The following is a 14,607-nucleotide window of genomic DNA, read 5'->3' on the forward strand; positions in this document are numbered from 1 at the left end:
TAAAAATTGAATAATATTTATGAAAATAATTGAATTCTTTTAAAAAATTTTAGTAAAGTTCTATTCAAAACAACTAAATTATTATAAGGAATTTCATTAAATTTTTTTTTAAATAATTGAATTCTTTCAAAGAATTTTATTAAAATTTTTAACAATATTTGCATTTTTCGTTTAATTTATTTAAAATTGAATTAAAATTAATTGAAATCTTGTAATGAGTTTTAATATGTATAACAATAATTAAATTCTTGCAAAGATTATTATTACAATTTTAAAAAAATAATTGAATTCCTGAGAAGAATTGTATTATTTATAAAAATAATTGAATTATTGCGAAGAATTTTATAAAAAAATTTAAATAATTGATTTTTTTCAAAAAATATTCGGAAAATTTTGTTTTAAATAATTGAATTCATGTGCAAATTTTTTTATTTATGACAATAATTAAATTCTTACAACGAATTTTATTGAAATTTCAAAAATAATTGAAATCCTGAGATGAATTTTATTATTTATGAAAAAATTGAATTATTGCGAAAAATTTTATTAAAATGTTTAAAAACAATTGAATTTGTGTGAAAAATTTGGTTATTTTTTAAAATAATTGAATTCTTCAAAAGAATTTTATTAAAATTTTTAAGAATATTTGCATTTTTCGCTTAATTTATTTAAAATTGAATTTAAAATAATTTAAATCCTGCAATGAATTTTAATATTTATAAAAATAATTGAATTCTTGCAATGATTATTTATAAAATTTTAAGAAATAATTGAAATCCTGAGAAGAATTTTATTATTTATAAAAATAATTGAATTCTTGCGAAGAATTTTATAAAAAATTTAAATAATTGATATTTTTCAAAAAATCATTAAGAAAATTCTGTTTTAAATAATTGAATTCCTGTGAAAATTTTTTTTTTATTTATGACAATAATTGAATGTTTACGAAAAATTTTATTACGTTTCTTTTGAATAATTGAAATTCTGTGAAGAAGTTTATATTATTTATGAAAATAATTGAATTCTTACAACCAATTGTATTAAATTTTTTAAATAATTGAATTTTTGCGAAGGCTTTTATTAAAAATTTTTGTAAATAATGTAATTCTTTTTTTGAAAAATTTTATAAAAATTTTAATTATTATAAAACATTCTTATAAGTTATTGAATTTAAATGTTTTGAAAAATTGTAATTCCTGTGGAAAATAATAATAATTAAATATTTACTTATTTAAAAAAGATGTTATTGATGTTTTTGATCAATTTTATAATTGAAGAAGTTGGTAAATAATATAAGAACATTTTTTCTCTCTATCTAATCATTTTTAGATAAAATTAAGAATATTCCTCAGGGAAAAAATCAACATTTTGTCTATAGAAATCAGGGAAAAACAAAATTAATTTTTAATGTCAACCCTGCAACTGTTGACATAATTTTTTTTTTTGTAATACTGAAAAAAATTGTAATTTTGTCTAAATTTTCATAACTTTTATACTGTTATGATGACATATAAAATTACGTTTAAAACCAATATTGCTCTGTACATAAAATTTTAGCATTTTTAGATGAGTCAACAAAATAACAGTGTAATGAAATAGTGCGGTGAAGCTATAAACATCTGATTTTTTTAAAAATAGAACTCTCAAAGTACAAAATATTGTATTGATTTTATAGATTATAAAACTTCTTTCACTTATTGTTAGTTTCTCTTTAGAATTTTCAATTATTAATATATCGAAATATTATTTAAAAGCAATAAAAAATATTTCTTCAAGCAATATTAAAAAAAAAAAAGAAAAAATCAGAATTTCTCCGATATGAAATATGACTCGTTAATCAATTCGAAAATATTTTTTTATGAAAAATGTGTAATAATGCAATTCTGTGGGCAGATAGTGTCATCATATTGCGATTTTCTTGAGATAAGATGCACATTTTAGAAGAAGAAGAAGAAGAAGAGGAAATAGATTGATGATGGTAAAAGTGGAGTCGAAAGAGAGAGAGAGAGAGAGAGAGAAAAAAGGGGGCGGGGCGCAATTTATTATTTTTCATCTAGACCTCAATGTTTATACGTGTATTTCGAGGTACTCCTCGCAATCGTCCTCTTATAACGTTGGGGGGTGCTTTCGATGCTTTCGCTTGTGTGTTTCCTGTTTCTGGTCTTGCGCAGAATTTCCCCATCACATTGAAGCCATCCACCACCAGTCGGCGTTGTTCCGCGAGCGCCGAATAAGCGGCTTCCTGTTATTCGAACTTAGGAGAGTCTCATATCGGCTCTCTCCGCATTTCAACGGAACGCGCAAATGAATCGCGCGAAAACGGCAATAAGTGCGTGCGGTCAAAACCGTTTTCGCGCGGATCAACAACGCACATCAATTTCCCCCCTTAATTCATAATACAAAAAAAAAAAAATTTTTTAAAACAATTCTTTTAAAATTTCCAAATTTACTCATTAATTGAAAAACCCCAAAAAATGAAATTTCTAAAACGAAAGTGTCGTTGTCTTGTCTTGTAAATTAAAAAAAAAAAAATACCAATTTAAATTTATTCGAAATGTTTTTTTTAAAAACTCGCGCCATTCCTCATTTCCGGTAGCAACAAAATTCAAATTAAAAAAAAAAATGAACAAATTTGATCTGGAAATACCCCAACGTCTTTGGCCCGGAATTGGAAGAACGACTAATCCTCAGACACGATTTTGTGACAGACGTTAATTTTTTTTAACATGGTGAGAGAGGTGGGGGAGGGGGGTGGTGAAAAATCGAGAGTGAAAAATTGACCAACGGAATTATATTTATGTCTGAGGAAAGTTCAGGTGATTTTTTTTTGGATAAAATTGAGACATTGGACGTGAAATTAGAATTGATGATTATTACAAACGGAGTGATAATAAGTGTTTCTAAATTGTTAATGGTGGGGGGTGAACAAGTGAAGGGGGTGAAAATCAATTTCAAGTGTAACGAACTTTTTATTATTATTGTTATTATTATTGCTTTTTCCCACAAAAGAACTGCTTTCATTAGGCACCTGGGACGGGGGTTTTTTTTACCCCCACCCTCTGCCCCCTTTTTTTCGCGAAAAAGAACTTTTTTTTCCTCGCAGACAAATTCGACCTTTCATGACATATCTCTCGCCCTCGACGACTAATCAATCGTTGGGACACATGTATATCGGTTAAGGACGTAATGTAGAGACACGAAGACAAAAATTGCGTGGCAGTACCTTTCTTATATGTATTAAAGTTACAAACCAAGTTGAAACGCTGGTTGGCGGGTCCAATAACGTAGAATATTTTTAATATATATAAAACATATATATAAAACATATATATATATATAATACGCGAAGCGAGAAAACATATTTCGTCTAACGAAGAGTTATTTCGTGTATATATTATAAAGAGCAATTAATATAAAAAAAACTCATTTCAATTTTAATGGAGAGAAAATTCTTATATAATAAAGAGTGTAGCACGTAATGAAGATTATTTCACGTACATATTAACGGAAGAAGAATATTTCGCAAGAGGATTTCACAAAGAATTTCATACAGAATTTCACCGAGAATTTCACAAAAAATTTCACAGAAAATTTCACAAAAAGTTTCACAAAGAATTTCACAAAAAATTTCACAAATAATTTTACAGAGAATTTTCACCGAGAATTTCACAAAAAATTTCACAAAGAATTTGAAGAATTTCACAAAAAAAGAATTTTACAAACAAAAAAAAAAGAATTTCGCAAGAAAGGAACTTCAGAAAAAAATATTTCACATTTAACAAGGAATAGTAAATGTAACGAAATGTATGATGTGTCATGTGAGTATAATAATAATTCGAATGTTGCGCATATGATTAAAAATTCCTAAATTAGAATGAAGTGTGAAATTATTAATAAAAATAATTATTTCCCACGAAACGAAAGAAGTGAAATTAATTGAAAATAGCAATAATTTGCTTCGTCGAAAAAAAAATAATTATAGAAGAATCTCGTGACAAGTGAAAAAAACATTTTACGCATAAAAATAAATTTAATTTCTACACAACATAGAGAACGTTTCCATTAAATCGATTTCTACAAGGAAAAATTTTTTACAAAAAAAAAATGAAAATGGAAATACATCAAACAATTTTTTCCACTATTCCAACAATAATTTGACCATTGAATTTGTGTAAAATTTCTACAAGAATTGTACATTTAAAAACTTTAGGAAATCAAGATTAACGAACAAAAAAAAAGTTAAAGTATTGTTTTTACAATATTTTACAATAGTTAATAATATTTTACGATAGTTCACAATATTTTACAATAGTTTACAATATTTTACAATAAAGAAATATTTAACACGAAGAAAATATTTCTGCAAGGAACTATTAATTGGAACGAAAAAAATATTTCTTCAAGGAACTATTAATTTGAACGAAAACCATATTTCTGCAAGGAACTATTAATTTGACCAAAAAAAAATTTTTTAGAACCGACAATAAGTTTTGTTAGAACCTTTTTATTTGCGATTCGCAAAAGAGATGAAAATTCATATAAACAAAAAAACATAATAATATAATTAAAAAAACAAATTATAATCGACACGAGAAAAATTTTGTAGAAAACGAATGAGAATGTTTTTTTACATAAAAATTTCGAATAAATGTATAATAATAATAAATAAACATGTTTCGAATGTGAGAACAATTTTTGCACAAATGAAAATTTCTTTCATATAATAAAGACTTATTTTGGTGTAGAGTATTAAAAAAAAAAAATTCAAGCGGTCCAATCGGCAACGAACGGTCCAAAAATCAAGACAAGAAAAAAAATTTAAAGAAACAAAAGAAAAATAAAAAATAAATACTAGTGTTGCGGTCCAAAATCTAGTGGCTTAGTCCCGAAGATAACTTTATTTTCTTCAATCTCTACAAGTTGTATTTTTTATGAAGCACTGCACGAAAGTATAAATAAATAAATATACATATATCCTACGGGTATAAAGCCATTAAAATTTAATCAGGTGTGTGCAAACCTAATTAAGTGCGCGAACATATGTCTATCCACACACATATATATAGTTTAGATATCTACACTGTCTTATTGGAAATTGCACATAAACGTAGAAATACTAAAAGAAGCCTAAAATAGAAAAAAGAAAATTTTATTCAACAAGGTGAAAATAATTTCCAAACATTTGGAAATTTTCTGTTTTTAATAATTTTAAATTTAAATTAAAAAATTTTAAAAGTTTAAATTAAAAAAATGAATGAATTACCAATCTTGTGCAATGGGAAAATACACGAATATTTCAAATCGCTAATTCATGATATTTGTAAAGAGAAGGGATAAGAAGTAGAAAGTAAGAATTTTCGTCAGTTTAAAAAAAAGATCGAAATATGCCGTATGATAAACTTTCATAAAGAAGATAGAAGAGAAGAAGAAAAAATTAAGTGACTATATTTGGGTGAAATGTGTCCTGGGGCAAATTGTTAGTAATTTTTTTTTTGGGAAATAAAAATAAATAAAAAGTGATGATTATACAGAAAAGCGAAGAATTGCTAGTGAATCGATTGTTGAATCGAGATCGAAGTTAGAAAGAGAGGGAGAGAGAGAGAGAGAAAGAAAGAGAGTGATGGCGACTTCGAGTAGGTACAGCAGTTACAACTGTCTAACAAGTTGGGACAGCTACGATCGTATACCAAGGTAGATTTTCTAAATCCGTTTGCATTCGAATTTTTAATTTAATTAATTTTTTTTTACTTTAAATTTTAATTTTAAACTTTAAATTTATTTTAATTTCTATTTTTCGTTTTAAATAAATAAGCAAGATTGCCACAAAAATTAAACTTTGTCTTTCCCTACAGGAAAATTAAATTTTCTCGAATTTTATTATTTATTAAATTAATTAAATAATTACATTAAAAGAAATTACATTTTGTCTGCTATTCTGGAAAAAGACATGACTTTTTTCTAAATTACAGACAAAATTTTGACTTTTTGACAAAAAGATGACTTTGACGAAATTTTGACTAAAGAATATTTCGATTCACCCTGAAAATAAAAAGATATTTAAAAAAAATGTTCTAATACCTTTTGTAAAATTACTCAAAAATAACAATATCGACTTTTTTAAATAAATATTTTATTATTATTATTCTTCCACAGGAATTAAAATTTAAAAAAATTCAAATTTAAACCTTTTGAAAATGAATATAACTTTCAAAAATAAAATTATTATAAAACATGAAGATATCGAGCACTTTGAGTCGAAGACTCGAAGTGATCGATATCTTCATGTTTTATAATAATATAAATTTTTATAAAATTTTTCAAAAAAAAAAAAAATTACATTATTTACAAAAATTGTAATAAAACTCTTCGCAAACATTCAATTATTGTCACAAATAAAAAAATTTTCACAGGAATTCAATTATTTAAAACAGAATTTTCCTAATATTTTTTGAAAAAATTTAATTATTTTAATAAATAATATTCAATTTTTAAATAAATTCAATTATTCAAAATACAATTTTCATAAAAATTTTTGAAAAAATTAATTTCTTTCGAAAAGATTTTTTTAAAATTCTTCTCAAGTATGCAATTATTTTAAAAACTTTATTTAAGTTCGGTGACAAAAATTTAATTATTTTCATAAATAGTAATACTCATTGCAGGATTTCAATTATTTTTAATTTTAATATAATTTTTAATTAATTACGCTAAAAACCGAAATTATTTATTTTTCATACAATTTAAAGTAAATTCTTCGAAAAATGTGATTAATTTCAAAAATTTTATTAAAATTCTTCGAAAGAAAGAAATAAATAATTATCTATTATTTTTAAACATTTTTGCAAAAGTTTTTAGAGAATTTCCAAATTCAATTGTTTATTTTATTTTTTAAATCAATTATTTTGAATAATTTTTAAAAATTTATTTTTCTTGAAAATTTTGAAATCCGTTTACAATTCAATTTTACGAAATTCCGATCAGATTTTCAAAGATTTTATTAGGATTTAAATTTGAAACTTTTTGAAATTCATTTATTCATTGAAAATTGTAAACAAACTCTTATAAAATTGAATTATTTTTCTTATTATTAGGTAAAATTATTCATTAAATTATTTACAACCTATAAGTAACAATTTTATAAAAATTTTATGGTAGTTTTTTCAAGAATTTAATTATTTAAAATAATTTATTGTCATAAACATAATTTACAAAATTTTTTTAAAAAATGATTCCGAATTTTTTCCACTTTAATAAAAATGCTATTATTCTTTACGAGCTCATTTCAATTGAATTTCACTGATGTATAATATAAAATACTTCCGGGCATTCTTTTACAAGTCTAAAAGTTATTAAAAAAAAATTTACATTTCTAGAAAAAACCAAAAGCTTTTTCATATAGAAATAAATTTTAAACCGTTTCCGGATTGTCCTTTTTTAATTTTATAATCTCCTTGCTGTAAAAATACTGTACCAAAAAAAAAAAGAAAATAAAACAAATTATTATGCAACGAAAAAAATGTCAAAAAGAGATTAAGAGAGAAAAGTTATGAAAAGTAAATTTTTTTTCAAAAACTAGAAAAAAAGCTGAATTGTTACTACACTAAAAAAATTTATTCAAACAGCAGATTACTTGTCCATTATCAAATGAATTTTTGCTTGAGTAAAATAATTATTTCCTTGAGTAAAATAATTATTTACTTGAGTCAAATAATTATTTACTTGAATCAACTAATTATTTACTTGAATCAAATAATTATTCACTTGAATCAACTAATTATTTACTTGAATCAAATAATTATTCACTTGAATCAACTAATTATTTACTTGAATCAAATAATTATTTACTTGAATCAAATAATTATTTCCTTGAATCAACTAATTATTTACTTGACTCAAATAAATTTTTCTTCAGTGCAAAACTCTAAACTTTTATGTTTTATCAACAATAAAAGTTTCAAATTGACAAATTTTACAACCGTCTCATAAAAAAAAAATCCTTTTTCTTTCCCACGTACAGTTCAAGATAAATGAATCAAAAAAGTATCTCAATTTGACAAAAAAATTGAGATAGGCAAAAGTTATTTGTAATCGGAAACACTGGCAAAGTATGTGTGGCGGGATGTTGGGTTGGATTCATCCAATCGGCGAAGGGCGGTTAAAGAGAAGGGGGGAGGGTGGGGTGGTGAGGGGGGATTAAAGCCAAGGTAATTGAATCCAGTTGTATATTGCAGACGATCATTCTGCGGAAATCCACAATCGAAATGCGTTGATGTGCAATTCTGACACATGGAGTCAAAGCGACAAAAATTCTTGTCATGTTCATTATTTCAATATGGGGAGAATTTTTTTTTTTTTAGTTTAAATGAAAAATCAACAGAATTGGTGATAAACAATAGAAAAGAAACCTTCATTTTTTTTTGTTTATTGAAAGATAGAGAGACAAAAATGTTTTTTAATGAAAAATCAACAAATTTTCAAGTAAACAAAAATTTATGCCACGCACGATGAAACAGAACGGAAAAATTTTTGGTGTATTTGTAATAAATATTTATTCAGGCATGATAAATGCTATTTAATCATTTATTGCGTTGTGATTGTTTTGACTAAAATTGAGATATTTAGTTTATTTATTCTTTTCTATTTGTTTAGTTTATTTTTTTATTTATTTTTTGTTGTTTTACTTCTCTTTTTGTAAAAAAAAAGTTCCTGCTAGGCGTCCATGCAGAAGCACATACTAAAACAGTATTAAACCCCAAAAAAAACTCTCGAATAGAAAGTTTCAAGAGAATTTAGCTGATTTTTAAAGAATTCGTCCGCCATTTTGGATTCGCCATTTTGGATTTTGAAAAACCAACATCGGATTCGTAAGCAGCACCCAAAGAAACTTTTTTACTTCAAATTTTTTAATCCACTTTAAATGTATACTTCGGTAAACAATATTTTAATTGGAACATGTTTATAGATGAAAAAATAAATATACTAATTAAACATTTCAATTTACTTTTGGTACAATTAAAAATTTTTGAATAGAACCGGTAGTGTCACGTTCCACTTCGAGGAAGAGGTAAATGTCTACGTCACGGTTGAGCATCTAGAGGTTAATTCATTTACATGGTATGCGGTTTCCTCTGATTTGCACAAAAAGGAGAGTGAGAGGGGGAAAGGGGGGGGGGGGGTAATAACACCACTATCGCCTAGTACCGAGATCGTCTCGGATGTATTTCATGTCTGGTATATAATACACCCCAACAAAATGTGCATGTCACCAAGCGGATAATTAATTGCCAACTTGACAGCTCCCTTTGTGCTCTCAAGCTTCAGGTAGTTTTGCATATCAAGAAGATCATCTGTATCTTTAGAGTCAAAATCTGACATGTCATTTTATGAATCATTTTACTTCAAAATTTATACAATAACATTGTCATTTTGCTTGTTCAATATAGTTGTAAATACAATTACTACTTTTAATGAAAAGTACAATTACTTTTCGAAAAGAGAATACAATGACTTTTTTTTAATGAAAAGTGGAATTACTGTTCTTAATGGAAAGTACAATTACTTTTTTAATGGAAAGTACAATTACTTTTCTAATAGAAAATACAATTACTTTTCTAATGGAAAGTACAATTACTTTTCTTAATGGAAAATACAATTACTTTTCAAATAGAAAGTACAATTACTATTCTAATAGAAAATACAATTACTTTCGTAATGAAAAGTACAATTCTTTCTTTAGTGGAAGGTACAATTATTTATTTTAATAAGCATTTATTAATTACTTATTAATACATTTCATATTATTTATTTTTAATAATAATTTAGAATGTCCTAAAGAGTTAAATATTAATAATTTTATATAATTTTGGTAATATTTTAGGCCTAGAGTGAGACACATTACGGGAACTGTCAACTCTTAAGACTGACTGAAGCGTCAAGCTAGCATCGGTATTTATACCGAGTTTGGTGGGGGAAGGAGCCCAGCGACGCGAGAAAGCTGCGCAGACGCGGCGACTGCGCAGCGTTCTCGCGCCGCTTGGGCCCCTTCCACCTACCGAATTCGGTATAAATACCGATTCTTCTTTGTCGCGTCAGTCAGTCTAATAATAACTCTCTTCAAATAGCTACGCGCACTACAAAAATTAAAATCCATCTTCATTTCTTGATGAATTCAAAAAATTTATTTTTCATTTATTTATTATTATCCAGTATTTATAATTAAATTTTGTAATACAAAATAAAAAAAGTATCTAGAAAGACAACAATGAGAAATAAAAATAGTTATTACTGAGCTAGATGTTTGGCTTAGGTAATTAACATTTTTTAAACCGGTTTGGAAAATTTTTACTTCGGTAAATTTTAGTTCTTAAAGGAAAATTTTCGAAGAATGAAATTGATTAAATAATTTTCGGAACTGCATGGCAAAAATGACCTCCATTTCTTCTTGATTACAAATCGAAAATCATTGAAGTGAATAATCGCTCAGTTTCTTCAAATTACCAGGAACACCTCTCTTTTTATTATCTAACGAAAATTACTCCAATTGAAAAAAACTTACAAATCGAAGGAAAAAAATACTTTTAGCATTTTTCTTCCTTCTTTATAAAAATCTTTGTTCGAATTTAAAATTCACGTTTCTTTCTTTCGTTTTCTTTCTTTCTTTTTTTTTTTTTTTTTTGTTCTTAAGAAAGAAAAGTCTCAGTGAACGTTTTATTCGATTTCAAAGGGATTTCTCGGTGATTACGGTTTCTTTTTCTTTCCCCTTCCCCCCTTCATGGCCTTCTCTCTAACCGATAGATATAAAAATGGTGTGAGAGGAAAAGAGAGAGACTTTTCAGCTACGAAAAATTGAAGTCTAATAGTTTTTCCACTTCTATACCGTATAATGGAATAATATAATTCGTTTCTCAAGAGAAAAAGCTGATAAAACATTGTACGAATAATGTCCAATCAATCCTATGCAAATTGACGTTCTTTTTATTATATTTTTCTCAATGAAAATGACACCTTTAAATCCCCAAAGAGAATTTCCTTTGTGATTCAAGGCTTTTTTTTCTTCATATTTATTCATGTGGCTGATTTATCATTTTTATTTACCCCTTTTATTCTTGTTGTAAGGCAAACATTTCTGCTATTTACTAAGTATTGGCTATGGAAAAAAAATACGCTGCCTTTCAATGTTTCCTAATGCTAATATTGATAATTCACCCTTTTTACTTTATCACTGAACATGAAAATTGTTGTATTTAACTTTGAAGAATTTTTTCCTGATTCTAATTTAGCTTACAACATACAAGATTTTTTGAGAGAAATTTTGAAAAAGAAAAAATAGAAACGAACCAAAAAAATATGTTTTAGTTATGTTTAATTCAGAAATAATTTTTCGTTAAAGAATTTCTACATTAATTCTACTAAATTTTAGTGATTTTTAATTAGAAACAATAAAAATTATTTCAATTATTAAATAAAAAAAAATAAATTCAATTATTTTCAGAAATTTTAATAAAATTCTTTGCAAAATACAATTATTTTTTAATCAATAAAATTCTTCGCAGAAATTCAATTATTTTCAAAAATAGTAAAATGTTTTGTTAAATTCAATTATTTTCAAAAGAAGTAAAATTCTTTGCATAAATTCAATTATTTTTAGAAATTTTAATAAAACTCTTCGAAATAATTCAATTATCTTCAAAAATAGTAAAATTCTTTGTTAAAATCAATTATTTTCAAAAGTGGTAAAATTCTTCTTAGAAATTTCATTATTTTGAAAAATTTTAATAAAATTCTTTGCAAAATTTCAATTGTTTACGAAGCTAATAAAATTCTTTGGAAAATTTCAATTATTTTCGAAGGTAATAAAATTCTTCGCCAGAAATTCAATTATTTTCAGAAATTTTAATAAAATTCTTCGAAAGAATTCAATTATTTTCAAAAATAGTAAAATTCTTTATTAAATCCAATTATTTTCGAAGGTAGTAAAATTCTTTGCAGGAATTCAATCATTTTCAGAAATTTTAATAAAATTCTTTGCAAAATTTCAATTATTTTCAAAGGTAATAAAATTCTTTGTAGAAATTCAATTGTTTTTAAAAATTTTTTTAAATTTTGGTCAGAATTTCAATTATTTTCGAAGGTAATAAAATTCTTCGTAAGAAATTCAATTCTTTTTACACATTTTAATAAAATTCTTCGAAAGAATTCAATTATTTTCAAAAATAGTAAAATTCTTTATTAAATTCAATTATTTTTAAAAGTAATAAAATTCTTCGCAGAAATTCAATTATTTTCAGAAATTTTAATAAAATTCTTTGCAGAAATTCAATTATTTTCAGAAATTTAAAATAAAATTTTTTGTAAAATTCAATTATTTTCATAAATAATAAAATCGTTAGCAAAAATTTAATTATGTTCAAAATTTTTTTAAAAATTCTTGTCAAAATTTCAATTATTCTTATAAATAATAAAATTCTTCTCCGAAATTCAATTATTTTAAAAAATTTTAATAAAATTCTTGTCAAAATTTAAATAATTTTTAAAAATTTTCCTCAATTTAATGATTTTTGTCGAAGGCTCGGAGTGATCGATTTTTTCATGTTTTATAGTTATGAAAAAATTTAATTTATTCTTTTAAGTAAAATCTTTTCCTTTTTGCATATAACTAACTTTAAATCAAAAATTAATTAATTTCATTTTGAATGTAGAGTTAATTAATAATTTATCGATTTTTTGCCTCGAGCTAATTTTTGTTTCCAAAAAGATCAAAAATAATATTGGTTCAATTAATTAAGTTTGTTGTAATTTGGCCTTGAGCTCGCTTTTCGGTTTTGGCAAAAAGTTTGTTTAATTAAATTTTACAAATTTTTTTTTTGAATTTCTTTTTTCTATTGCTGTTAAATTTATATTCCCAAATCTATGAAATATTCTTTTTTTAATAAAAACGCGACGCAAATATTTTTTTGTTACAAAATTGGAAAGTTTCGAAGAAAGTAAAGTTACTTTAAAAATCCTCCTTTCTAAAAGTGTTAATTATAAAAGTCGTTGAAACACCTGCTATTGACATTCGTTAATGTAACTTTATAAAGAAAGTTTTTTTTTTTGAAAAAAAAGAACTGGGTTACTGGACTCTTGCCTGTTAGTGACACCCAAACCTTTTTGTATACATCCCCTAGTTTCTGCTTTCGTCTGGTCCTCTCTTGTGTAACTTCCTTTGTGTGCAACATAATTGACTGTTAAGCTAGCTAGGAAAGCAAAAGAACTTCAGGATACTTGAAAAGTACTTGTTCACACTGAAATTCGTATTTTAAAACTTTTGTTTCGATAATTATAATCAAGTGAAGAATTGTACTACTTTGTTCCATTCCTTCCACTTTTTCTTTTTTTTACAATTTTCCCTCTTTTCAAAACTTTTTTCGAAATATTTTCAAACCGAAAATTGTTACCTAACATCCTTTTGTCATTTTCCCTTTCAATTGGCAACATTTTATTGTTCACATTTCGTGGACAATTTCAATTTTTTTCCCATTCAGTTCAAATACAGGACAATGATAATTTTTCTTGGTAGGCAAAAAAAATTTTCGATTTCATTGAATGGAAATAGTTGCGAAAAATTTTCGAACCTTTTTTGTAATTTAAAAGTTTGTCTTTCTTTTTGTCGATTGTGGAAAAAGTTGTTTTTAACATTTTTTATAACTGTGCGTGGATTTTTTTTTTTTTTTTTGATAAAATATTTAAAATATTTAGTAAATTTGGAGACAAAATAAAATACTAGAGTATTTTGTTTAAACTTTAAAGTAAAATATTATCTATTATTGAAAATGTGACACAGTTTTGCTAATGGTTTTTAATTGATTAATACACAGCCACTATGTAAACACAAAATAATTAAATTTCAAATAATAAGCAATAATGATCGTATAGTTGTATACATTATAATGGAAAATGAATTTTCAATGTCCCTGGGAGATTGTGACCATAATTATATTAATTTCATATAGAATTCGAACGATATTTAACTGACTTTGTTCTCGATATACAATTACCTTAATATTTGATACGAATTTAAATATTCAATTTCCCATTGAAGCCATAAAATAATATCTCAAATCTTTTCAAAAAGGAAAAAAAAATTTTGAGATTGTTTTTCAATTCTTTTTTGTTTTATCAGCACTAGAATTTTAATAGCCAACATTTTTTTTACTGTTATTGTTTTCTTACGCAGTGTGCACTAAACTTGTGTCACTTTTCTGATAAAACTTGTCCACACGATCTCAATAGAAAGATATGGTTTTTCCAATTTATATCTTTGAAGATAAAGAAAGCAATTTTGAGGGAAAAAAAAATTGTTGCGGAGAAGAGTAAATTTTTTTTTGTAGTGCAGTATTTTTTTTTTTTACTTTCTTTTATTGGAATAGAATATTTACAGTAAGAGAATTGATTGATATTCGCGTAAAATTAGTATGGCTTTGAGGAAAATTTGGGAAATTTGATCGAGGTATATAATGGAATTCAGCAGGGTTTGTGCAAGCGACAGGAAACACATTTGTATAGGGTGGAGAATGGTCGCTAATCGAAATATCTTGTTCCCTTGAATTTGAACGTGCTCCTGATACG

The 14,607-nt window shown here is 25.2% G+C and overlaps 1 protein-coding gene across 18 annotated transcripts in view; it reads left to right on the plus strand.

Moving 5' to 3' along the window:
* The window catches only part of LOC122502075 (potassium channel subfamily T member 2), a 234,450-nt gene that overhangs the window by 117,242 nt on the left and 102,601 nt on the right, over positions 1-14,607 (plus strand). The window contains exon 1 of one of the 18 annotated variants that reach the window (XM_043611949.1): positions 3,965-5,691. The exons of 16 other annotated variants lie outside the window; for them this stretch is intronic. In XM_043611949.1, the coding sequence (XP_043467884.1) occupies positions 5,621-5,691 (71 nt within the window). In that variant the 5' untranslated portion in view covers positions 3,965-5,620. Of the gene's footprint in view, positions 1-3,964; positions 5,692-14,607 lie in introns of those variants that run through there. One more of the 18 variants, XM_043611955.1, reaches the window with a different exon arrangement.

The sequence above is a fragment of the Leptopilina heterotoma genome, unplaced genomic scaffold (genome assembly GCF_015476425.1).
Source record: "Leptopilina heterotoma isolate Lh14 unplaced genomic scaffold, ASM1547642v1 Lhet_220, whole genome shotgun sequence".
NCBI lineage: Eukaryota > Metazoa > Arthropoda > Insecta > Hymenoptera > Figitidae > Leptopilina > Leptopilina heterotoma.